The sequence below is a fragment of the Chiloscyllium plagiosum genome, chromosome 27 (assembly GCF_004010195.1).
Source record: "Chiloscyllium plagiosum isolate BGI_BamShark_2017 chromosome 27, ASM401019v2, whole genome shotgun sequence".
NCBI lineage: Eukaryota > Metazoa > Chordata > Chondrichthyes > Orectolobiformes > Hemiscylliidae > Chiloscyllium > Chiloscyllium plagiosum.
The window spans coordinates 26,005,595-26,032,434 of record NC_057736.1 but is presented as its reverse complement, the minus strand read 5'-3'; the positions used below and the strand labels follow the sequence as shown (position 1 = coordinate 26,032,434).

The 26,840-nt window shown below is 39.2% G+C and overlaps 1 protein-coding gene and 1 long non-coding RNA gene across 3 annotated transcripts in view; one reads left to right on the top strand and one right to left on the bottom strand.

The window, feature by feature from the left end:
• Positions 1-26,840, top strand: part of tfap2e (transcription factor AP-2 epsilon) — an 80,938-nt gene that overhangs the window by 2,028 nt on the left and 52,070 nt on the right. For both annotated transcript variants that reach the window (XM_043717718.1, XM_043717717.1), the window contains exons 2-3: positions 511-972; positions 9,286-9,346. In XM_043717718.1, the coding sequence (XP_043573653.1) occupies positions 526-972; positions 9,286-9,346 (508 nt within the window). In that variant the 5' untranslated portion in view covers positions 511-525. The remainder of the gene's footprint in view (positions 1-510; positions 973-9,285; positions 9,347-26,840) is intronic.
• LOC122563671 lies at positions 2,059-4,356 on the bottom strand. The gene is made up of 3 exons (XR_006315691.1): positions 4,188-4,356; positions 3,446-3,481; positions 2,059-3,243 (listed from the first exon to the last, which is right to left on the bottom strand). It is a non-coding gene; the product is annotated as an uncharacterized LOC122563671 (long non-coding RNA).

Here is a 26,840-nt window from a genome sequence, read left to right as displayed (position 1 = left end):
TAATGTACTACAGATGGTTTACCTGACTCGCATTGTTTTTTTTTGTCCTCATCGCTTTCGTTATTTTGGATAACTTTTCACATTTCACAATACAGCTCCCACATGGTGCAACTTTAATACGTTGGTACACAACGTAAACCGGGGGCTGCGTGCATGTGAAGGGGATGGGGAGCTATGTTTTCCTTTGGGCTGGGACTCAGTTTTATTTCTAGATATGTGGCCGATCTATTTGATCCCACCAACTTACGGGGGTGGGGGTGGGGAGAGCGCAGATGTAGTTTTAAATCGAGGCAGAAGTCAAGCAGAGAAAAACAATTAAAATAATGGCACCAAGCTGTAAGCGAAAGTAAGAATGACATGGAAAAAATAAGTTTTTTTTACAAGATCAACTATACATAAAGTCATATTAAAACTGGAAGGGAATTATTATATAGTTTTGGCCCAGTCTATCTTTTATGCACACAGTGAGTTCCGCTCCTATGATCGTATCTCTTGATTTCTCTCACCCAGGATCGGCACGATGGGATGAACGGTAGCCACAGTGCCCGCCTCGCCCAGCTCGGCTCCATGAGCCAGGCGCCCTACTCCACGGCCCCGCCGCTCTCGCACACCCCATCCTCGGACTTCCAGCCGCCTTATTTCCCGCCGCCCTACCAGCCTCTGCCCTACCCCCAGAGCCAGGAGCCGTACGCTCACGTCAACGACCCTTACTCTCTGGCCAGCCCCCTGCACCAACCCCAGCAACACCCGTGGCAACAGAGGCAGCGTCAGGAGGTGGCGGCTGAACAGGGCATCCTGCATCAAGCCCGAGGTCTCTCCCAGTTGTCAAGCCTCGACCACCGCCGGGATTACCATGGGATCCGGCGGCCTGACGTGCTGCTCCACTCCGGCCACGGCCTCGACGCCAACCATGGACTGGTGGACACACTCGCTCTTCATGCCCTCAATCATCACGGATTGGACGATGTACAGGTACAGTCTCCAATACACTGAACACTTGATATGAGTTATATGCATACCAGAAAAAATTATGTTTCTAATCACTTCAGGCGAATGTAATAGTTTTAGAGGGAGAAAAAGATCCAGAGGAATTTAACTAAAATTAAACCTTCAGTTATTTATGACACGGTGCTTTTGTTATATTGGGCAATTTGTACTAATAAACTAAAATATCTGAAATAAACAGAGCGTAAATACTTGCTAAGTTTACAGTGAAGTGACTGGCTTTTTTGTGCTGCACCCAGTATCCTTGCACTAGTTGGACACTCAGTCCGGCAGAAGGCGATTGCATTGTTTGCAAACGCTGACAATTATTTACTATGACTCGTCAATATGAAAAAAAATCTATTTTAACCTAGTCGAATCCTCTCAATTATATAAGTATATTGAGAAAAAAGAAGTATACTTCGCTTTATTTACGAATGAGTGTTTCTGACTCAAAGGCGAACATATTGCAAGTTTTAGTTTAATGTTGCAAGTATCTTTTCCTGTTGATTTTTAAATAGCTAACTGATTTGGCCAATGGTATATTAACAGGTTTATTTCGTTAGTCAAAGAATTTTTTTCCAATTTTTGCATTACTGAGGCACTGTCTGAAAAATAGGCGATGAATGTGTGTGTGTGGAACATATGATTACGGGTCCTGGTACTTATGAATCATTGTGACCTATATGCAGCGCTCTTGACAACAACGAGTTGGTTAGGGAAGAAAAGCTAAGTAAAAATTCATTTAAACCAAGGGGAAAGTGACAGTTTATAATACAAATGTTTCATTATTTTCACACTTCCGATTATGGGTTTTGCCCGGCTCTCTTCCTCCCACTATTTCTCTCGGTTTGTGTGAAGGATTTGTATGGTCTATTGGCTTATGTTTAAGCTATGGCTCGCTGATCAGAACGCAACCTGACAAGTTTCACTAAACACGACTGGATTTAGATGTGGTATGACGGTACAACCGCAGCAGCCCCTGTAACATGCACAATGCGAAACAAATTTACCGGGTACTGGATCGGACAACAGTGAATGCCACAACGCAGAGTTTCCAAATGTGTGTTTATTATTGAGCCTGCCTTTTCCCATAGATCTGTGAGTGGGGGAGGTGGGGGAGCTGTTCTCTACACAACCCGATGATGTCTTCCCCCCGTTTTTTTGTTAAAAATAAAATGATTCCTGGTATCAGGTGGAAATGTTTTTGCAGTTTCAATCTCAGTGATACACAATCAAATTAAAAACAAGGCCAAGTGTAACGTTCACTATCAGCGTTCGCTTTCCGTCTTCCATTCAGCTAACTGCAGTTGCAAACATAAAAGTGGTTTAAATTGGTTTTATTTCGCATGGAGCTCTTATGATTTGTTCAAGGCGGCCGGGTTGCTGCGAATCAAGTCGAGAGCGATTGGAGTTGAGCATATCACTGGTGGCTCCTGTCCTCCAGCATTGGCGGGATTTCTTCATCCTCATCTCAGTGAATTGCTCCACTAAAAGATTTATTTTTGTCTAATTATAGGTTTTGTAATTACTATTCGCTTTATTAATTCCGCAAGTTAATCCTGTGCGTGACACTTAGCAGAGAGAGAAATTACTCTAAATTCAACACGACAAAACAAGAAGTCCGAGAGAATTCATCTGTGATCGAAAACAAAATCAATTTAATCATTAGATAGAAAGATTGAGAGACAGCTGTAAAGTGCCCGTTATACATGGGTTGCTACCATAAAGAAAAGTATGTCCACTGGTGCGACAATGCTTCCCTGGTTGTACGTACAAGCTTTGTCTATAATAATTTTATAACTTAAGTGCAAAGTAATATTTAACAGGATTTTCTCTAGCTTGATCTGTTCAATCTCTCGTTCCCATTGTAAACTGTGTGCTGAGGTCGATTTGCTCACTGTAAATTGCAGGGTTTTGATTCTGTTATTATTATTGCAAAGTGTTCTTTGACTTCCCGGTCCCAGTGCCAGAGTTTGGTCTGTGTAAGTATAGTATCGAACAAAGAGGTGCCGAGAAAACGAACGCGATTAAGTTTCAGAATTGACATACAATTTGCGAACATTGTGCGTATTAAAAGTCCCCAATTCTAACTCGGCGTGCATTTTATAAATTGCTTGCGAGTTTTCTCAAAGGGGAGTGAAAATCTTACCCCTCCCCTGTTCCTCGGACACCACTCACTTCTTAGCTACCAGCAAAATTCGAGTAGAGCTAATGAAACTATATTGCATTTTCCATAAAATGGACGATGTATCAAGCCTGTGGAATGATAAATAATAAGATACGATAGGAGTTATAATCTACAGATACATAACAATAATGCACTCCGCCGTGTTGCGCGATTGACCAAATTTATTGCCGAACTTCACATTATACACCTAAGGCTTTTTATTAAGAAATCTAAATTTTAAATAGATTCAACCGGTACTTGTCCAGTTAATTTAAAATTGGCTTCAGTTACCTGGCAAGTTGGCAAAATGACCAGTGGAGATGTCTCCTAAAAAAAAAGTGATATTTTCTGTTAAAAGGACCAATTCTGTCCTCATTGTAACCCTGATAGTGATATGACAATCGGTCTTTTATAGGAAGCGAACTTTAACCACAGCTTTAGCTAAGCTAGTTTGAAGATGCTTGCTACCAGAAATATTACATCCGCAGGGCGGATTAGCGTGTAATTCACGTTGCAGGAGTTTGGATGTAAGTTATAAAACCAGGTGCGCAATTTAACATCCAGAAGCGGCATTTTCAAACCAGGTGTCAATTTATTAACAAACGGATTGTCACCAGTGCACTCTCTCTGCCTCTGGTCAATAATTATTTCAGAATAATGCAGTCCCTGAAATTAAGCAAAGAACTGCGGATTTTGGAAATATGAAACAAAACCAGAAAGTGCTGTGAAACTCAGCAGGTCTGATAGCATTTGTGGAGACAGAATACAGTTAACATTTCGAGTCTCGTGGCCCTTCTTCAGGAACTTCTTCAGTTCTGAAGACGGGCCACTAGACTCGAACATTAACCCTGTCTCTCTCTTCCTCTCTCTACAAATGCTGCCAGACTTGCTGAGGCTCTCCAGCAATTTTGTTTCATAATAACATCCTTTGCTGTTTCCAGTGTTTGTTTCTCTTTAGAACTGAAATTCCCACTGAGTACGGACAAATTTAGAGTCTATTTCAATTATAAAACTATCAGGTGCTATTTCTCACCTTGATCTCGGCGTAATGGATAATGACGGATTAATGGCGTTTTAATCAGACCTCAGTGCAGTTTAACATAAAGTATGGCCTACAGTCTAAACAACTTCATTAAAGTAAATTCCGAAATATTGTCCAACTTTCCAGGTTTCCACTCCTGAGGACCAAAATATAGCCACGTAGACCGGGAGTGAAAGTATTGTGTAAACTCGTCAGATACAATGTATTTTGGGTAATAAAGGAAGTTTGATGACTTCCGGCTTTATGAACATTTACTCCTTAAAGAACTCGAGAACCCCGGGACATCTTGTAAATGATCAGAACAGATACAGCTCAAACCACAAGCACCTGGAAAATAAAGTTAATTGCGAAGAATCCGTGGAATGTTCGAACTTGCTTGTATTTTACTAGTTTGTTACACGAAGGTGCTGCCTGTGCGAGCATGTTTGTAGAAGGCATGGGGTGGGGTGGAGGGGATGGGGGATGGGGGAAGATAATTTCATTTAGCTGAGCTTCGATTCAGCTCCATCTCCCGCTCGTAATATCACACTCCTTTCAAAGTCAAATTTCCTCTTTGTGCCACATTCCTGCTATCTCACATTGTCCCAAATATTACATTCCCTCAATCCCAGATTCTCCTTAATGTCACATTCTTCTCAGTATCATAGTGCTTCTAATGTCATATCCCCATCCTGTCATTTCTCTCCCATACCTCCTTTCCTCTACTATCGAATTATCTTAATGTTACACCCCACTAATAATACCTCATAAGGTCATATTCCTCCTGACATTGCATTCCTTTAATAATTATAGTATTAAATATGATATAATAACAATATCCCAATCCCGACTATGTCACATTCCCCAAGTATCATAGTCGCCCCAATATGATGCTGTCACCAGTATTGCGTTTGTTAAGATTCGCAGGTAATAAAACTGGGGGCTATTTTTGAAATCATGTAAAGGCAAATATAAATTCTTGATGTCTAAACATCATAGTTGGAAATCAAGATTCGAGATTTGTTCTTACACTGCTTTCAAATGTAGAATTGACGGAGATCTGGCTCGTGTGTGCGAGGGTGAGAAGAAAAGTAGGAGATACAAAATAATGGTATATAAGTCAGATAAGAACAACGGAAAGAAAATCTTTCCATAAGCGAACACAGTGAGGTAGAATTTTCCACATTAACCTAACTTACGTTGGTGCAGAGTATTCTCGCTTGTTTAAAATCTGTATAATGTCAAAACCGGGAAAACAAATTGCGAAGCTGACCACGGCTCTTTGTTTATTCTTTGGGACATGAAACTCGTCCAGATTAAAAGTTCCGTCTGCGTCCTGAAATAGTCACTCTTGTCCTTATCTGATGCGAATAATTTTGATATAAAGCTATACTCACAAATTAGTTCTTATTGGTTTTGTTTTAATCCATTCTCGAGACTAGAAAATTGACAAAATTCACTTAGGACCCACAGTAACTTTTAACTTTGCATAAATCGCAGCTCTGCCGAATATAGGGTTATGGCGTATTAATGGTTATTACCCGCGCAGTATCATTTAGTCTTGTTAGCTTCTGTAATTATTGTTTAAGATTTAAAATGCGTAAGGCATTAGTCAATATAACTTATTTTACAGCTTCGGGATGAAAGTTAATTTTCAAAGTTGCATTCTTTAAAGTTAAAGCTTAATTTGATTTTCAATTGTCTTATTAGATTGCCACGAGCAAACCTCGAATATTAAATCCACATTTTTTTTTTCAAAAATGCTGATTGGTAGGTTAACTTTTACCTGAGAAATATAAACTCAATTATATTTCGTCCCCTATCTGTTGAGGACTTGACACTTCAGAATTAGTCCTGAACCATGTACTCTGTATATAAAGATAACTTCTAGAAGGGGAATATCTTTGATCAAGCCAAGGTAGTTCCAGTCAACACTTAATCTTGAATCGCGAGAGCCGCGTATTAAATGCTTATATTTATACTGCAGCAATGAAAAGCAAAGGAAGACTAGTCGAAGCCTAGGACTCAATTTCGTCCCGTGTAATAAATAAACTGTACCAGTGAATATATTGAGATGCACACGTGCGGGCAGCGATGTTACAACTGGAACCTCTGGTGTAGATGATTGTGGCAGGTTGGCTTACCTTGAGAAGAGTAATTCTCTCGTTCTCAGGATAAACCAGGAACCTCTAATACGATATATCGGTTTTAATTCCAACCTTTAGCTATCAAAATTCTAGAATTTTATAATGTCTGTGTAGTATATTCTCGTGTACAAGAGAATAAGTGCTCCCAATACAAAATCATATTAATACTAAAGAACGAACCTATCAAATGCAAGGCGATCATTTAATGTAGTAAATATTAATGTGGCGTGTTCGTGTACACAGGCTCACCCTTACTCCTATAACAGAGATGCTGATAGCCCCAGTCGTGTCTGTCTAGTTATTTCACCATAGGCCAGCACAGTAAACTGCAGTCGGATCTCTTCTGTCAACGTGTTTAGATGTAAATAGGATTTCCTGTTGATGATGATTATTGTTGTATCACAGATGCTGCAGTTTAAATCCCAAAGTGACCATAAACAACCAGGACATATGGAGCTGATTCTGCTGCCTTATAACCCAAATCTGTTTGCACGCCTTTAATGTGGGCACTGTGTGGAACAGCTGCTTTAACCATCTACCATACCCACTGGCCTTTGCAGCTTTAAAAATATCGACGGATTTCATGCAGCACTAAACCTCGGTAGCTCGTGAAGGAAAAACGATGTCTAGGTTTGGTTCGGTGCAGCCTTCTGAACGGTGCAGTAGCCAACAAATGAGCCCTCAGAAAGCTCAAACGGGACAGGCAACAAACTGCAGGATAGAATAATTCTATTCACTCTCTCCCCCCCCCCCCCCCACCCCGCTTATTTCCGAGTTAAAAGTTCCAACGCTCGCTCTTTCCTGACGTAATGAGCAATATTGTCCGCCTGATTTCAACTTGGGGACCGTGTAGAAAGAAAAACGATTAAAAACGTTGTTTATGAGCATGTACAGTTTAATTTTGATGAATTAATCATTAAGTTACATTTGACTTTTGGATCAGGCTACTGTGTAATTTGAGTAAATGGATTGACACATAGGAATGTTATACTTAGATTGAGGGTTAGGATCCCATTTATTTCCATTATATATAAAAGTTTGGTCCAGCTATATGTTTTCAGAGTCATAATTGGTTCAGATTAAAGGTTTAATCAAGCATAAGATTGAACCAAGCTCCTCTTTAACTGTAAAGTTTAAATCCATAGCCTTCGATGCAAAGAATTCTGCAACCGATAAGTTGTGGATCACTTTTCACACCATTAATTGGTTAGTGTTACCTGTAAATTAAAAGTACATGGTCTCCAGTTTAAATTCCTGGCATTCGTTTCGTTCACATTGGCTCCCTTTTACAGTTCTGTCAAAATCGCGATTACAGCAATTCATTTGAATCTGATCCTGTCCCTTCCATTTACAAACCAGCATAAACCTTGTTGTATGTAAGGAGCCGAGAAATTAATCAGTAGAAGGTACCTTGAAGCAAATTCTAGGCGAATTAGAGACTCGGACACATCAATAAACGTGAGCTGTTACAATCCGGTTCCTGGTGTCCACCGTGCCTGTCATCAACATGATCCATGAAAATGATCTGTGACAGGACACACGGAAATTAGTCTAGATTCCTCCCTATCGCATTGGTTTAGCGATGCCTATCCAGAGTACCGTGTTTCGCCTCCCACACACACAGCACTTTGATAATATCGATCTCTATCTATATGTAAATATATGTACACTTCCACATCTCAACAATTCCATTCACTCAGGGGTGAAATTATGACAACCTCCATTAGGGCCTCACTAGCAAAGGTGGCTTATCTTTTAGAACAACTCGCGCGGGAATGATTGCAGAGTAAAAAAACTGTTTTCCCACTTCCTGATCATTGTTGCACCCCATTTGTAATACCTTTCTTCTTTTTGCAAGGTGTGCATTTTGGGGAAAATGTACTCCATCCATTTGACGAGTATTATTGAAAATATTAGATCTATCAAAATATTTAATTATTTTCGATAATTCCACAGAAAAGTACACGATAGCATTGGACCTTTAAACAATGACCGGCAAGAACCATAAAGAGGAGAAAAAACTGCGTCGTTTCTGTCACTTTTGTAGAAAATTTCACTGCAGAATTTGTCTCATATTTTCTTTCGAGTGCAATGAACGATTCTAGAAGAAGCCTTTTGTTTTAGTCCATGAATTGAACGTAACAGTTCCATGAAGATTTCTTTTGGCTGTGACTGATCCTGAAACGAACCATAACACTCGTTGATCGTGTCCTCGCGGACAAAAATTGGCGAGTTCAAGCCCCGTCCTGTGCCCTCAAGACTGATATTTCTGTGCGGTAGTGCAAGAATGCTCTTTTTCTGATGAGATATTACACCGAAGCCCTCAATGCCCTTTCTGGTGGACGTTAAACATCCCAAAAAACTAATTCAAAGAGAAACAGAGTTGCACGGGTGCCTCGGCGAATATTTAACACAATTAACATCATAAAAAAGGGGCTACCCAGTCACATTGCCGTTTGTCGGAGTTTGCTGATGGCTGATTGATTGCTGGGTTCCAATAGTGACTACACTTAAAATTCTCCATTGGTTAAAACTAGTTTTCAGGCGTCCGCAATGCGTCTCGAGAGGCGTTATAAAAAATCACGAACTTCTTCGGTTTTGTAGTCAGGCATACACACACGCCCCAATACATATGGCGCGCCGATAAATATTCGTTGGGGAAGGGGAGTTGGCGTGAAGGAAAGTTAATCCAGAAAGATTTGATGCGGCCACATATGAGTGGACAATCTCAAGGGGAAAACTACGCCGTTAGGCGCAAGTGACAGTAAGAAGAGAGGCACTACCTTGTTCCGAATTTAAAATGTATTCAAACTAGAGCTAGTTTCACATAATTTAGAGGCAAAGGAGCCAAGTGAATTCAACAACGAGGTGCATTATGGTCAGTACTGTACATGAGAGACGTTTGTTACTGAATTAATGCTGTTAACTAAACGGTCTGATCTTATCTTTTTCCCCCTCTTCAGGCCGTGGATGATAACGGCAGCTCTGGGATGAATATATTGGACCAGTCGGTAATTAAAAAAGGTAAACGACCCCTCCTGCTCTGATCAAGCTGTAATAAATTGGAACTGATTGCCCGCGTATTTAACTCATTTTATGAGATATTATGAATGTGTTATTGTAAACACTTTTTTCCGCAAGCGTGTTCACTTATGCACAGCATCACTGTCTAGGAGCTCACTTGCATTGGTCTACCGGAATATGCACTACCTGAAGTCTATTTGCAACCACTTCATATTTAAATATTCAACTAGCTTACTTTTACTGTCTCAATGTTATCTGTCCCGATTAGTTTATGGCACCATAGCATTAGGGGTGTGATAGTGTGAGGTTTTAAGCTGGGTCTGATTAAAATATATTTGGCAGAATGCATCAAAACATGCCCAATAAACAGCAGTCGTTGTAATAATATTTCTATTTCCATGCCGGAAGTTTGTTAAAGGCCAAGCATAAGCATGTTGATTTTTTAAAAAGTTTCGAACATTGAGACAGCATAAACACTCAGAATATAGTCGAAGCCTTGCTGACATGAGCAATCCATCACATCCCATCACCCTTTTTGTTGCAAACAGACTGATCACAGTGATCCAAGATTTTGTACATATTGGATAGACTGTCAAATACCATTAAAAACAAACACCAACGCTCTCTTTTAATTGAATTTATTACAAGTAAGTGGAACTTCATGGCAAAGTTGTGACACTTTTAAGAAGATAGGCTGCTGAAAGAGTGTCAAGTATTCATACAAGCTCAATCTCCAATTAATTTTGGGAAATGAGAGCAGAGACAAGGCTGATTGCTGAGTGATTTTTCTGTGAGCGAAATCTGAATAGAGCTGCCTTCAAAACCACAACTGGTTCCTGAGTGCTGTGACTGAGGCTGGAAATAAATAGATGTTTGCTTTAAAAGGAGAGACAGGTGTTACGTTAGGCCAAAATGAAATAATTAATATCTGTCTTCATTCGATTTTGGCTAGAAGGTGTAGATAAACCTGTGTGACGTTGACAGTAAGTTTCTGAACGCGGGGGCAGTGAAGAGAAAAGTTGGTTGAATTCTCCTGTTCTCCATATACAGTAGTGTGTAACGAATTCGGAGTGTACTCGATCAAATAAGGTTTGTGTTGACAAAAAAAAAACGTAAAATACAATCAGAGCATGTATGTGTTGCGGCCCTGGTATTCCGCGGAATATTCCGACAATGAAAATTACCAGCTCAATAATCACTGTATTGCAATTCAAACCAATGCTCCAGCGAGGTTTCGGGATTCCGCGCGAATCCCCAGCACCGAACCACCGACCTAATTAGTTTAGCAAGCCACCGGTGAATTTAGCAGAGAAAGAGCCAGCGTGTTTTTGTCTCAGGGTTTCTATTTTTCCCATGTGCCTTAAGTGTCCCACAACACAACTGAAAACTGAAATAAAAGTAAACACCAGCCACAGAGAGTACTGTAAATTACAGCCAAATAAGAAGCCATCGCTTCAGTCACACTTAATGTTGGGCCAAAAATCTAATCGAATTTTAGTGCATCAATGTTTTGCAATATTTCTTTATAAACCACTTGCTTCAAAGCCAACTGAAACCATCTCCAATTTATTTTTACGTCATATCTACTTAACGGCGAAATAACGCCTTTCCACACTGTCTTCTTATTGGTCCGTGAGAACTCAGCTCGCGTTTCGTCATATAGTTCTGTTTAGGTTACATATTGTATACGTTTTAAAATGTATTTAGAAAGTTTATATACATTGAAGAACGTGTTTAAATACATTAGAGAAGGCCATACAAATAAATATTAAACGAATATTGCGAAACTTCTTCAACTGAAAGACCACGTCCGAAAGAAATACCGGGGCACTTTTTATTTTCCTTTTCATGTTTTGAGAAGCACCATTGAAATCGTAAAATTCACCCGGGTCCAAGTCTCGTGTTCAGTTCCCCTTGAGGTAGGATCGTGCTGTTTGCGGACAAATAATTGTGGAGAACAACACTCCCCCTTTTCTCAGCTCTTCCATTCCCCCCCCCCCCCCCCCGTCCCCTTCCCCAACCTCACCAACAAGTTCCATCAGCAGGGAGTACAGGGACAGTTCGAGGGGCGATGTCCAACACTATCAAAGGAAAACCAGAAACATTCAAATAGCGGCGGATGGTATAAACGCAAAATGCCAATAAATACCAGCAATTGTAAAAACAAAACAGCGTTGGTTGTGGAGTTGGTGAACGTTGGGTGCTTAGAAAGCCACTCCGGGGCTCGATTCGCTCTCATTTCCATTATGAACCGGTGTTGCGCTGTAACAGCGTCAGACCGCCGTCAGCTGCAAGCGGCAGTGCGAGCCTCAGCTCAGGGAGCAACAACTTTACAACCATCTAAATACTGCGCTGTGTTCAAGCGCCTCTCTTTACATTCTTTCTCCCTCTCTGTCTTCTCTCGACGCCTGGTCGGAAAGGAGATTTCCCAATAGGGTGACCATTGGATTGATTTCCTTTACATTGACGAGTTCACTTTACCCTCTTAGGAGTGAGACGATTGTCTGAGTGACATTGTAAACCTCTTTTACGACAGTTTCTGGCTAAAATGTTAGACATTTTAGCACAATACTTTAAGTTCAGAACTAAGAATTATCGGTATGTGATAACGATATGGGATGGAGACTCTGGGGGTGTAAGGACTATCTTGGCTGCAAGGGTCACTTTTGTTTTAAAGTTTCATCGTTCGAAAATTATTCTGATCAAAGTGAATCCCAAATAAGTATTTATTAAAGTTTGGTGGATGCTATACATAATACAAAAACTGTCAAGGGCAAGGGCTACTCTTGTGGTTATTGTCGTTAAGACCGACAGACTGGAACTAACTTGGAACTTGTATCTTCGCTTAGGATGTGAATAACTTAAACAATAACCTGGTGACTATTTCCACAAGTGCGTCTTACAAATAAAAGTTATGAAGTCACATCGTCGACTCAATCTATTTGGACGCACTAATGAAATTTTCGCACTTTTAAAAATACAAATCAAAACATCATCCTGTACATTGCGGAATGTTTTAAACAATTGGACGAGGACTGGAGATTCTTAACAAATGATGAGCTTCAAAGTTTGAGGTGCTCTTGAGGTAGAAGTCGGTAAATGTATTTCAGCCACAAAGGGTCAGACTTCTCAGATTTTCGGAGAAAGGGTTAATAGCTCTATTTCTGAGGTTTCAGATATCCCTGTGCTTTAAGCGTTCGTGAATTTAGATGTTTCCCTCCTGTAACAGCGCGGTCAATGCAACTTGCGCCGAAACAAGGGAAGGAAGGCTTCTCATTTCAGGAAGCCACAGTCAAGTTCAGATTCCTGTATACTGTAGTGGTGTAGGAAGGGTAATGGCCTAGTGCGACTGAGTGAACACAGAAACACAGACACAGACCTGTTCTTGTGAACATTAGGAAGCTCCGATTGGAATAGGCCACAGCAAGACTCATTTTAGATTGTTCAAGCAGGTCCCATGCCACTTGGATGTAGAAACAATGATACATTCAGTAGTCAATGCAGAGTACATGCTGCTTCTTGGTTAATTGCCTCGTACAAATAAGGATTTTCCTACCCGACGTTACCATCTTGGTCACAAATAGCTTTTATATCTCTGCAACTTACTGTTTGGTGGCAGTGTACATTTCAATGTGAATTTATAGTAGAAATAAACAATTGCAGAATCAGTTATACAAATTATGCACACACCCTACTATTAAATGTGGAGTAGATCTCACACACGCATACCCGTTACTAGTATCATAATTGCTACGAATGTGTCACTCAGGAAAGGATAGAGAGTGTTGACCTCATGAGTATTTTTACCACTTCTCCACAGTACTAACAAATTAATTTCAGGTTAGCAAATGGAACTGACATCTGGCTGTGACTGAATAGCTAATAACAGCTCCCAAATCACTTGTTGCTGAAGGAAGGGAACATTGAATGGCTGACACCAGCATGTATATTTACATTACAGAAATGAAATCAAAGAACAGCAATTTTGATTTGAGAAGGCAAATCTTTACGTCGTGGTTAGACTATAAAGGTACATCCAGAAAGAACATTAGAAAATAAAAAGAAGAAACGATAGACGAAAACATCATTGATAGATCATGCTGATTTAAAACTAAGAAAGCACAGAAAAAAAGTGCAGCGTGTACCACATTCGCAGTCTTAGTCAAATACGAATTTGTATCAGTTCCTGCTCGTTCTTTTTCCTCATTGAATCGGTAGGTGAACAGGAATATACTGAAGAGTTGTAAATATGTATTAGTTCCTATGTGGGTAGTCTCAGGTAGCCTTTGTATGGGGCTTTACTATACACGATTATTTTCAAGCTCAGAATATGAATTCATATATTGGAAGAGCATAATTGAAATTAATTAATTAATTTTTAAGATGTAGATGTTGTGATATTCATTATAATAATATTTTAAAAACAGCAACATAGACAAAATATTTAATACATTTATCCAATGCATTTCAAATATTGGAATTAACTTTATAACCAGTGATTTATCTGAAATGTGAAAATATGAAATACCTGAATGAAGAATATAGTGAAGGATGAAATACTACTAGCAACACTAATACTAAGTAGGGGTGAAAACCCAATGTTGAATTTATAATGAAAGTTAACATTAATTATTTTATTAAGATGACTCCAGACTTCCTTTACTCTGTGGGTAGAAACAATCTATAAAAAAAACCCACAAGGCAAATCATTTCTTCGCCAATTATTAAAATTTATTTTGAACTCGCACTTACCTCACAAAACTTCAAAATCTATTTTAGATGATCATTTCACATTTCATGTTGTGATTGCTGCTCTTCAGAAATTGAATGTGATCTAAAACAACTATAATTGATTTTTTACAATGCAGTTGACACTATAAAAAGTCTAGGACACTTACTGAAATATCATTAATTTGCTTTGATTATAGAATATAATTTTCATAAAATGCACTTAAGTATGTTGCAGTATTTTATATTCTTCCTGTGAGGCATCATGTTATTTAAATAATGATTTAACAATAGGTATTTGATATCTTGAATTTTTCCTTTAACCAACATCAATCTTTAAAGTGAGGTCAGGATTCACTTTTCAACTATACCTTCTCTCTGCACAGATGTTTCAAGTGAGACCCTTAACAAGCTCTCCCCAGTGTTTGAGAAGGAATTTTAAAAATTATTATTTTCCTTTCATTCACTTTTGGATTAAAACAAATCTCAGAAAAAAAGCAACAATGAAAGATAAAGTCTAAAGTATTTTATCTGAACCTTGTAATACCAATCAAATATTCAGAGAAAAAAAAGTGCATTATATCATTCATTTATCACATATATTCATGTAACAAAAAATAGCAACTGTGGCATAGCAAAATAATATGATTTAATTGAAGCAAAATTAATTTGAAAGCAATTCATCTTTATCTGCAAATTTACATCCTGTTAGCATTAAATTTTGGTTTTTGCTTGTCTCTTGGGGAAAATTTCAAGCAACAAAATCAAATCCAGTAATAAAGCTGAACCTGGACCAAGAAAATGGAATTCATTCTTTGCACTAATCTTATATATAGGTGGTCAAGTCTTTTATCAAATGAAAATTATCTGGTTAACTAAACTTCAGCGATAGAGTTAACCACTTAACAGAAAATTGTATGAACCTGCATTAAAGTGCTATCTTTGTCCAATAAGGTTTTCATTTTGAGAAAAATTAACATTGCTTGTTGCGTATTGAAGTCAGCAGATGCAAGGCTAATCTCAAATGTATTGAAAGATTTTCACTCCTCCGATAACATAAACAGTTACACATAAAGAAATATCAACATCTACAATGCTGATCAAATCCATTTTGCTTTTCAATCAGAAATCCAACTAAACCTATAGGACTACATCATCAAATGTGCTATCTAATTTAGTACACTGGTCTCTAAAAATCTGTAATTGAATCAAAGTAGTGAACTGAAGGTAAAGTGATACTGCTAGTGTGGAACTTTCTGAAATGGGATTTTTGACTCAGCTACCTTTGAGATCTATGATCTATGGCATTCCCTTGCTTGTGGCTTGTCGCCAGTTCTGATGCTGATCTACTGGATTTGCATGTTTTGCACAACCTTCAATTGTAACTCACAAGACTCGAAAATGCTTTGTACTGTTGGAAGTGATTCTATATTTTGAAATGCCATGGGTGCTACAAACACTATTCACACTATTGTCAAGAAAACTATAAGAACTGTACTCATGGTATTTTCTAATATGGTACAGGCCTATAGCTAGACATGCAACAGTGGAAAATGTTGGAAATACTTTATTACTGAATTGGAAATCAAAGAGGAAACAATTTTTCTATATTTAACTTTTCAAACATAGTGAATTATTTTTCCAAGTACAATGCACACTTTTCAATTTCATTTGGGAAAAGGTGTGCATTATACTTGGAAAAATAATTCACTATGTTTGAAAAGTTAAATATAGAAAAATTGTGTTTCCTCATTGACTTCCAATTCTGTAATAAAATATAAATAAATAAATGCTGTTGTTGGTTGCTGTGGCCCACTTCTAAAATCACTATACCTACGTGTATACATTGTCACATATTTCTCAGCCAAAAAAAATTCATCTGTAGTGCTTTGCATAGCTAATCTCAGTCAAGACAACTGAAGTAAAGAAAATTGATTATAGGATCCTGCACCATATTCCCAAACTAGTCATCCTTGCTGAAAGCACTATATGAGATGTTGACTGAGGGGAGAAAAAGTTTGAATGGGACATCTCTGCAACAGTTTTTCAAAACTCAGTATTGAGGTTCATAAGTGATTGATGCCCACTTTGAGGTATCCTATTAGAGAATGCATGACCAGCCTGTACCAATACTTCAGTAAGGTGTCAAGTCTCTTAGGAGAGGGGAGGATAACAACAAATTAGTGAGAAAAGAAGAAATTTATGAAAACATTTTAAAAGAAGGACAAATAAACATATATTGAGTCAAAAATAAATTGAGTGGTGCATTTTTGTGTAAAATATTGTCAAAGCAAAACAAAATAGGCTGGAAGCAGAGAGATGGTTGCTGTTATGTTAGAGGTAATACTTCAGTCAAGATTTTCTATTGCAAATATATCCTAAATGCAGGTTTAGAAGGCTAACATAAAAGTATTTATCTAATCTTCTGAAGTTTATACAGTATCAGCTTTTGTTTCAGCAATAGATTTTGATAGAGGCGGTGAACACAATTGTTGGAATGTAAAGTTGCATTTGAAATCCAAAGGGAAGGAAACAAAAAAGAGTATTGAGTTAAGGGCAGATATTTATGGCAGGGTGGGGTAGTTGATTCAAACCCCACCCCTCGACCCCTGGCGGATAATTTGTGTGTAAAAGTTAACATGTTGAATAGAAGTGGAACTGCAAGCAGAATGCACTACAAGTGGGGCTAAATTGACCAATTGCAGGGACTTTTCTCCCTCCCTTGGGAAGAATTTCTGCCCTCAGGGTCTGATGGTCATTCTGTTTGGCCAGCAACTCATTCCTCCTGTCAGTGCCAGAGCTCTGTGATGGGTGCTGTTGGAAGTTCAGAAAGCAGCCTAACGAGGATCATGGCTGCCTCTTGAAATTTTATGATGTGGATTGATCCGGAGCCCAGGGAGAGAGAAGTGAGGAGCAGGTCCTATCTGGCAGTTGATGCAGAAGAAAGGGTGAGGTTACATCTTGGATAAGGTGCTCCCCTTCTTTCCCACTTTTCTTCATGTAGGTACTTTAAAAAGGTTATCCACTCCTTTCTGACTCACCATGCCAGCCATATTTTAACAGACTTAATTGACTCTTAATTGATTATCTAGATATGGTCAGGCGACTGCCTGTTTTTGCACCCGCCCACCTTCCTCATACAGTTATGAGTTCAGGATGCGTGCAGGAAGGTAACAGGTTGGGCAGGGGCACTTGATCTATTTTACACTCCTCTCTGCCAACTGAAAACACAGCTGGCAGGTGAACATAATATTCAGCCTAAGGTCACAGAAATACCAGATGCCTTGGGAAAAAACTCAAGAGGCAACTTGAACACTATGGCAAAGCTGAACGGGCAGAAAACTGAAAAGTGATAGGCAAAAATGGAATAGATTTCAAACCAAAGAGCAGGACATAGAGTCACAGAGATTTAAAGCACAAAAACAGACCCTTCGGTCCAACTCGTCCATGCCAACCAGATATCCCAACCCAATCTAGTCCCACCTGCCAGCACCTGGCCCATATTCCTCTAAACCCTTCCTATTCATATACCCATCTAAATGCCTCTTAAATGTTGCAATTGTACTAGCCTCCACCACTTCCTCTTGCAGCTCATTCCATACATGTACCACCGTCTGAGTGAAAAGGTTGCCCCTTAGGTCTCTTTTATATTTTTTCCCTCTCACCCTAAACCTATGCGGTCTAGTTCTGGACTCTCCCACCCCGGGGAAAATACTTTGTCTATTTATCCAATCCATGCCCTTCATGATTTTATAAACCTCTATGAGGTCACCCCTCAGCCTCTGATGCTCCAGGGAAAACAGCCCCAGCCTGTTCAGCCTCTCCCTATAGCTCAAATCCTCCAACCCTGGCAACATACTTGTAAATCCTTTCTGAACCCTTTGACGATTCACAACATCTTTGCGATAGGAAGGAGACCAGAATTGCATGCAATATTCCAACAGTGGCCTAACCAATGCCCTGTACAGCCCCAACATGACCTCCCATCTCCTGTACTCAATACTCTGACCAGTAAAGGAAAGCATACCAAACGCCTTCTTCACTATCCAGTCTATCTGCGACTCCACTTTCAAGGAGCTATGAATCTGCACTCCAAGGTCTCTTTGTTCAGTAACACATCTGAGGACCTTACCATTAAGTGTATAAGTTCTGCTAAGATTTGCTTTCCCAAAATGCAGCATCTCACATTTATCTAAATTAAACTCCATCTGCTACTTCTCAGCCCATTGGCCCATCTGATCAAGATCCCATTGTAATTCTTCGCTGTCCACTACACCTCCACTTTTGGTGTCACCAGCAAACTTACTAACTATATCTCTTATGCTTACATCCAAATCATCTACATAAATGATGAAAAGTAGAGGGACCAGCACTGATCCTTGTTGTACTCCACTGGTCATAGGCCTCCAGTCTGAAAAACAACACACCAACACCACCCTCTGTTTTCTACCTTTGAGCCAGTTCTGTATCCAAATTCCCTGTATTCCATGAGATCTAACCTTGCTTACCAGTCTCCCATGGGGAATCTTGTCAAATGCCTTACTGAATACCATATAGATCACATCTACCACTTTGCCCTCATCAATCCTCTTTGCTACTTCTTCAAAAAACTCAATCAAGTTTGTGAGACATGATTTCCCACACATAAAGTCATATTGACATCCCTAATCAGTCCTTGCCTTTCCAAATACATGTACATCCTGTCCCTCAGGATTCCCTCCAACAACGTACCCACCACCGAGGTCAGGCTCACTGGTCTATAGTTCCCTGGCTTGTCCTTACCACCTTTCTTAAACAGGGGCACCACTTTAGCCAACCTCCAGTCTTCCGGCACCTCAGCTGTGACTATTGATGATACAAATATTGCAGTAAGAGGCCCAGCAATCACTTCCCTAGCTTCCCACAGAGTTCTAGGGTACACCTGATCAGGTCCTGGGGATTTATCCACTTTTATGCGGTTCAAGACATCCAGCACTTCCTCCTCTGTAGTATAGACATTTTGCAAGATGTCACCATCTATTTCCCTACATTCTATATATTCCAATGCATTTTCACAGTAAATACTGATGCAAAGTACTTATTTAGCATCTGCTCCATCTCCAGCGGCTCCACACAAAGGCCGCCTTGCTGAACTTTGAGGGGTGAAAATGTGTTGCTGGAAAAGCGCAGCAGGTCAGGCAGCATCCAAGGAGCAGGAGAATCGACGTTTCGGGCATGAGCCCTTCTTCAGGAATGAAGAAGGGCTCATGCCCGAAACGCCGATTCTCCTGCCATTCCTGAAGAAGGACTCATGCCTGAAATGTCGATTCTCCTGCTCCTTGGATGCTGCCTGACCTGCTGCGCTTTTCCAACAACACATTTTCAGCTCTGATCTCCAGCATCTGCAATCCTCACTTTCTCCCTGAACTTTGAGGGGGCCTATTCTCTCCCTAGTTACCCTTTTGTCCTTAATGGGGGAAAGGCAATTGTGATGCAATTAGGCAAGATTTAGGATGCAGAGGATGGGGAAGGAAACTGCAGGGTTGGATGCTTTTGAAATGTGGAGCTTATTCAAGGAACAGCGACTTTGGGATCTTGATTAGTATATACCTACCAGACAGGAAGATAGTTGTCGAGAGAGGGAGCTAAGGTCTATAAAGAAGTTGAAGCTCTTGTCAAGAGGACATGGAAGGCTTATGTGAGGATGAGGTGTGAAGGCTCAATTAGGGGTCTTGACAGTTATAAGTTAGCCTGAAAAGATCTAAAAAAAGGGCTAAGAAGAGCCAGGAGGGGACATGAGAAATTGTTGGCGGATAGGATCCAGGAAAACCCTAAGGCCTTCTATAGGTATATCAGGAATAAAAGAATGACTAGTGTAAGATTAGGGCCAATCAAAGATAGTAATGGAAAGTTGTGTGTGGAATCTGAGGACATAGGGGAAGTGCTTAATGAACACTTTTCGTCAGTATTCACGTTGGAAAAGGTCAATGTTAGTGAGAATATGGAAATGCAGGCTACAAGATTGGATGGGATTGAGGTTTTAGCAAGTTTGGAGGAGCTGAAAATATGTAAGACCCTGGGGCCGAATAGGATTTATCCTCAGATTCTCTGGGAATCCAGGGAAGAGATTGCTGAGCCTTTGGTTTCAATTTTTATGTCATCATTGTTGACAGGAGTAGTGCCAGAAGACTGAAGGATAGCAAATGTTGTTCCCTGGTTTAAGAAGGGGAGTCAGGACAACCGTGGTAATTATAGGCCAGTGAGCCTTACTTTGGTTGTGGGTAAGGTGTTGGAAAAGTTTATAACAGATAGGATTTATATTTGTCTGGAGAGGAATAATTTGATTAGGGATAGTCAACATGGTTTTGTGAAGGGTAGGTTGTGCCTCACTAACTTATTGAGTTCTTCGAGAAGGTGACAAAACAGGTGGATGAAGGCAAGGCAGTTGATGTGGTCTATGTGAACTAGAGTAAGGCATTTGATAACGTTCCACACGGTAGGCTGTTGCACAAAATAAGGAGTTTGGGATTGAAGGTGATTTGGATCAGAAGTTGGCTTGCTGAAAGAAAACAGAGGATGGTGGTTGATGGGAAATGTTTGTTCTGGAACTAAGTTATCAGTGGTGTGCTGCAAAGATCTGTTTTGGGGCCATTGCTGTTTGTCATTTTTATAAATGATCTGGAGGTGGGCGTAGAAGGATGGGTTGGTAAATTTGCAGATGACACTAAGGGTAAGCAGAGTTGTGGATAGTGCCAAAGGATGTTGTGGGTTACAGAGGGGCATAGATAAGATGCAAAGCTGGGCCTAGAAGTGGCAAATGGAATTTAATGTGGATAAGTGTGAGGTAGTTCATTTTGGAAGAAGTAACAGGAATAGTGTGTTGGCGTTTATTGGTAGGGGGATTGAGTTTTGGAGCCACGAGGTCATGCTTCAGCTGTACAAGACACTGGTAAGGCCGCACCTGGAGTATTGCATGCAGTTCTGGTCACAATATTAGAGGAAGGATGTGGAAGCTTTGGAAACGGTTCAGAGGAGATTTACTAGGATGTTGCCTGATATGGAAGGATGGTCTTATGAGGAAAGGCTGAGGCAACTGAGGCTGTTTTAATTGGAGAGAAGAAGGTTGAGAGGTGACTTAATCGAAACGTATAAACTAATCGGAGGATTAGATAGAGTGGACAGTGAGAGCCTTTTGCCTTGGATGGTGAAGGCTAACACAAGGGAACATAGCTTTAAATTGAGGGGTGATAGATTTCGGATAGATATCAGGGGTAGTTTCTTTACTCAGAGAGTAATAGGAATATGGAATGGCCTGCCTGCAACAGTAATAGACTCGGCGACATTAGAGACGTTTAAATGGGCATTGGACATACAAATGGATAATAATGCAATGGTGTAGATTAGATGGGCATCAGATTAATTTCGCAGGTTGGTGCAACATTGAGGGCCGAAGGGCCTGTACTGCACTGTAACATTCTATATTCTATGTTCTATGTTCTAAATCATTTGAAGCTGTAATGTTTCAGTCATTTTGTTTGTCGCTTTTGATTTGTGCTTTTATTTCTGGACCTTTGCGGCAATTGTTCAATTTGACTTTATCTCAGCAGTTCCCTAAAGGAAATCTAACTGTCAAATGTATTTGAAAAAAGAAAAGAGAGAACTTCAGAGGAATGCAAGGCCATGTCAACTTCATGAGGGCTGCTCCATAGCCACTCGCTGCTATAATCTATTTGTGTCTGCAAACAAAAGTCAGCAGATCTCAATTTAGCAGATGTTTAGTGTATGCAGAAGCTCCCTCCCAAAAAAATGCTATGATGCTAAGAAGATATGTGAATGCATGACTAGCTCTCAATTGGACTCACTACATAAACATAATGACTACAAGAGCAGGTCAGAGCCTTGCAATACAACAGTGACTAACTCACCTCTTGACTCCCAGAAGCCTGTCCACCAACTACAAAGCACAAGTCAGGAGCATGATGGAATACTCCTCATTTGCCTGGATGAATGCAGCCCAACAAGAAGCTTGACACCATCCAGGACAAAAGAGCATGCTTGATATCCATTCCCTTCACCACCAAAGCTCAGTAGCAGCAGTGTATATTATCTACAAGATGCACAGCAGAAATTCACCGAACATCCTCAGACAGCACCTTCCAAACCCACAACTGCTTCCACCTGGAAGGACAAGGGCAGCAGGTATACAGGAATACCGCCACCTTCAAGTTCCTCTCCAAGCCACTCACTGTCCAGACTTGGAAATATATTGCTGTTCCTTCACTGGGTCAAAATCCTGGAATTACCAGGACTAGATTGGGTTGGGATATCTGGTTGGCATGGACGAGTTGTACATCTCTATGACTCTATGAATCTATACCTCTTTCCCTGAGGTATATACCTATCCCTGCTTATTGCTATTGTAAATGTGACCAAAATATGGTCACTATCACCAAAATGCTCACCTACCTCCAAATCTAACACCTGGCCGGGTTATTTCCCCAGTACAAAATCCAATATGGCATCGCCTCTTGTTGGCCTGTCTACATACTGTGTCAGAAAACCTTCCTGCACATATTGAACAAAAACTGGCCCATCTAAACTAGTTGAACTGTAATATTCCTAGTCAATATTGGTGAAGTTAAAGTCCTCCATAATAACTACCCTGTTACTCTCATTCTTATCTAGAATTATTTTTGCTATCTTTTGCTATGATTTGTAGCCTTTAAATGACCTACTAACATAACGGATTCTGGAGAAACAGTGGGGCACTATTTTTCCTTGGATATTTTGTGGAATAAATTATCTGCATACTTGAATTTTGGGAAATGTGCATCACAACTCCCTTTCCATCTCAGTATTTCAATGAACTGCCCATCAGAAACACAGGTGTTTCCTGTGTTGATAATCCATAAACCAAGGAAACTGGTATATTTCCAGTGAAGTAGAACACCTACCCATCTTTTATGACTAGTGTTTATAATTATGCCACAACAACAAACAAGGAGTACTAAAAATAAACTCTTGTCTCCAATCACTTATCAACAAATCGATATATACATGGGAAACCAGAATGAGGTCAGTCATTGAATGTATTTGATTGACTTTGATTACAATATGGTTACAAGCAATTATTTGTCGATTATTTGCATACATTAAATCTAGCTGTTCATATTTATTACTATGAAGAATTATTTAGGTGCCAAATTAATTTTTGAGAATCCTATTACTGAGTCTGATTTCACATGCAGTAAACTATATATTTGTGTGTTGCAATTGTCAGATGCAATGGTAACTTTGAGATTTGAATCAGTATGTCCTGTTTTCTTTTATATTGTTTAAATAAACTTGACTCAAGCTAGATCTGTAAGATAAAATTAGTGTCATGCCATCGGCAAGTTGCCTCTACATCAGTCACAGAGGTCTGGTCCACAGGAATAATGGCAACTTTGATTAGATGTACCTATTCCACAGGACCCTGGTGAGCTTGGCTGATCCCAGTGGTCTCTTCCCAGGTGATAAAGTGCTTACTGAGCAACTGTCATTATTGCAGGCACTCCATCAATGTAGAAGAGAGAGACCTGAGGTCTGAAAAAGCTGCCGTGAACTCTAAAATATTATTCTGATAAAGAGTAGTCACTGTAACACCCAGAAGGATCAAATCTTTTGAGGTAAATTCCTTGTACATATAAATAATCGACTCTCTAACTGCTTGGGATAACAATTTCTGAAGCATTGTTCATCTGTTATACTTCAATGCAATGTCAGCTGCATACTTAAGGGACTATCCAATATTGTGTTAAGGGATCGGGAACAAAAAGCCCTTTTGTGCAAACCAACAAACATTGCATTGATTCCGATCTACATTAATTGAAAGTTTATATTTACTAAAAATACATGTCACATTTTTCATTATGTTTACAGTTCAACTGACACAATCATCATTGAAGCAACTTCCCAGGTGAATACTGCACTCCCACTTATACATAAGCAATCCAAATTCGAATTATACACAATTGAATTTGAATGATTAATTATCACTTGCATTTTGCAGTCAATAATACAGTAAAATACAGTGAAAAGCTTAAACGGCTGCCACAATCTGGCGCCATTTTGAATAGTTTAAGAATAAAAAAATGAGTTAAAAGATATAACTGAAAGAGAGACTATCTTTGTTCCGTCACCTCCATCATGAGCCCTGAGTCGGCTCACCAGCCACATGAGACCTGCGCCACCACCCCTCCTTCACTGCCTCGCCACTGACTGTTCTGGACCCATCATCATTGGAGTTGCCACTCTTTAGCTGTCATCTTTTTGCCACTGTGCTCTTGCCAATGCCGGCACCAAGTCCTAGGATGAACCCACATTTGCCCTGCAACCAGGAGTCCCTTGACTTTAAATAGTTTACTTCTAAAAAATGCAAGACATATGAAAGTATTTTAGAAATATTAGTACATAATGCCGAATCTAGTACTTAAGTCCAAATTCTTATTAAGTGAATGCTTATGGTAAAAGCATTAATCACAAGGAAAATTATTTAGTGCCATTTGTTCTTCAAACATATCTCATTTATTTCAAAATATCTTGACTAGTTTGGTTTGCAATATAATATCAATGCAACATTAGTCCCTGCAGTTCTGCTCAATTGCACATTTTCTATTGGCACAAACTGCTTGAGTTTTGTGTAACCCACAAAAAGACCACTCAACTGGACAAATTAATCAACACTGGATACTTGGGGCAAATGGCACTCATTTCTAGATTTTTGAGAAGTGTCAAATATTAAGCTGGATCCTTTGGTCGCAAAGTCACTAATAGTTACGTTTTATAAGGATTTGAATGTATTTTGTTTTAAAAAAAGAAATGAATCTAACTAAAATTGTTTTGCATACTTTACTATTGCCATTTTCAGTTATTTTAAATGGATCATGAGTAGTGATAGAGGGACAAAGATTTAATATACGTTTTGTTTTTACATTGTTCCATAAATGACATTTAGCTATGTTAATACAACTTTATAAAGTTACAATTGTTAAATATATCAACAAAGCTTTGAAAGGATTGCTTTAAAATAAAGCCCAATTGTGCTGGTTTGTGCCAGATTTTGTATTTAGCAATATGCAAATACATTTGTGTGGAAACTTGGTGGAATAAAATCATTCAAATTGATGCAATTGTGGGCAGAATTTGGATTGGGATTTCAATTGTGCCCAAAATTATATTTTACCTCTTTTGTTCAATATGTATTGGCTATATAGTATGTTATGAGTTTTCTTAGCATGTCACAGTCCTGTGTAAGAACTGGTTTGGCAAATATTATCTGGCACTTTCCACCAGTTGACAAGTATTAATGATGATGTTAACCATTTTTAAGAGATATTCACAATCTCAATTCATCTCAAATGATTGTACCTTTATTAATCATTCATGATCCTATATGACTATTAATCCATGCACATATGTTTAATTGAAGACATGTAATTTGTGCTAATTCCCTTGAACTCTTAGTTAAACTATGAATTGTATTACTTAATTAACTTTAAAAAAAAATTATTGTTAAGAAAACTCAAAGATACTGTGCCACATAGGGCTGACAAAATTAATGAGCGGTGCTCAGGTTAATAACTTCTGTAACAGCAATGAAGAGAACAGTAAAATTTACTTGTCACTTGGTAGTACAGAACTTAATTATTGCTGAAAAAAATACACATTTTTTTGAAGCATTTCATCTTACACTTACTAGGACAATTCTCAAGAAATACCAAAGTAACAGGAAAACAACACTTCTACCTTATGAGAGGAGTCTGCTGAACTTTTGGCAAGTTGTCAACTAAACAGCACTCTTTCCTCACAAAATATAAATATCTCTTTTCAGTAAAATCTGTTGAGGAGGAACCTGTAATATTTGGAAACCTATCCAGTAACCTATAGAGGTATTAATTTTAAATATTACATAATATTAACACAAGTGTATTCAAAATAATGTTAAAAGAACCAACTACACATGCAGATTGGGTGGCTTGGTGGTTTAGTGGTCAGCACTGCTGCCTCACAGTGCTAGGGACACAGGTTTTATTCCAGCTTCAGTGGAGCTTGCAGATTCTGCCTGTGCTTGCATGGGTTTCCTTCGGGTGCTCTGGTATCTTCCCACAGTCCAAAGATGTGCAGGTTAGGACGATTAGCCATGGGAAATGCAGGGTTATAGGATAAGGGTGGATGTGGGTGGGATGCTATTCGGCGGGTCAGTGTGGACTTGATGGGCTGAACGGTCTGCTTCCACAATTCTAAGAATGGGATTTATTGTGATTTGGTGATCTAAATGGATGAAAGTGTTGGGGGAATAATCAACATTTCAATCAAGTAAGAGAAAAATAATCTGCTCAACAAAATTCATTTTAATAAAGAGAAATGATACATAAATTTCACTTCTAACTATTTTAAAGGGCTAGTTATTGTTGCATTAAACTAAGGGCTATAAGAAACAATTGGTTTAATTTTGTGGATTTAAATCATTACAAATATCCCTTTGTGTATCAAGCTGAAGAGTGTGGAGAGGTGAAATTTTGTTGCTAGCTAAATTAATGGAACAAACAAATGAAGTTAAGTATTTTTGAAAGAAAATACATATTGTGTTCCATGGAAAGATAAATTGCAGGCTAACACTGTGATTATTTACACCATGGTTTGTCAGCCTCAGGTGGACCATATTCACATTGAGGTTTGTTCTTTATCTCGTGATAACAAGAGGAATGAAGACAGAGGTCAAGTTTCCTGAGTCATCCAAAAAAAC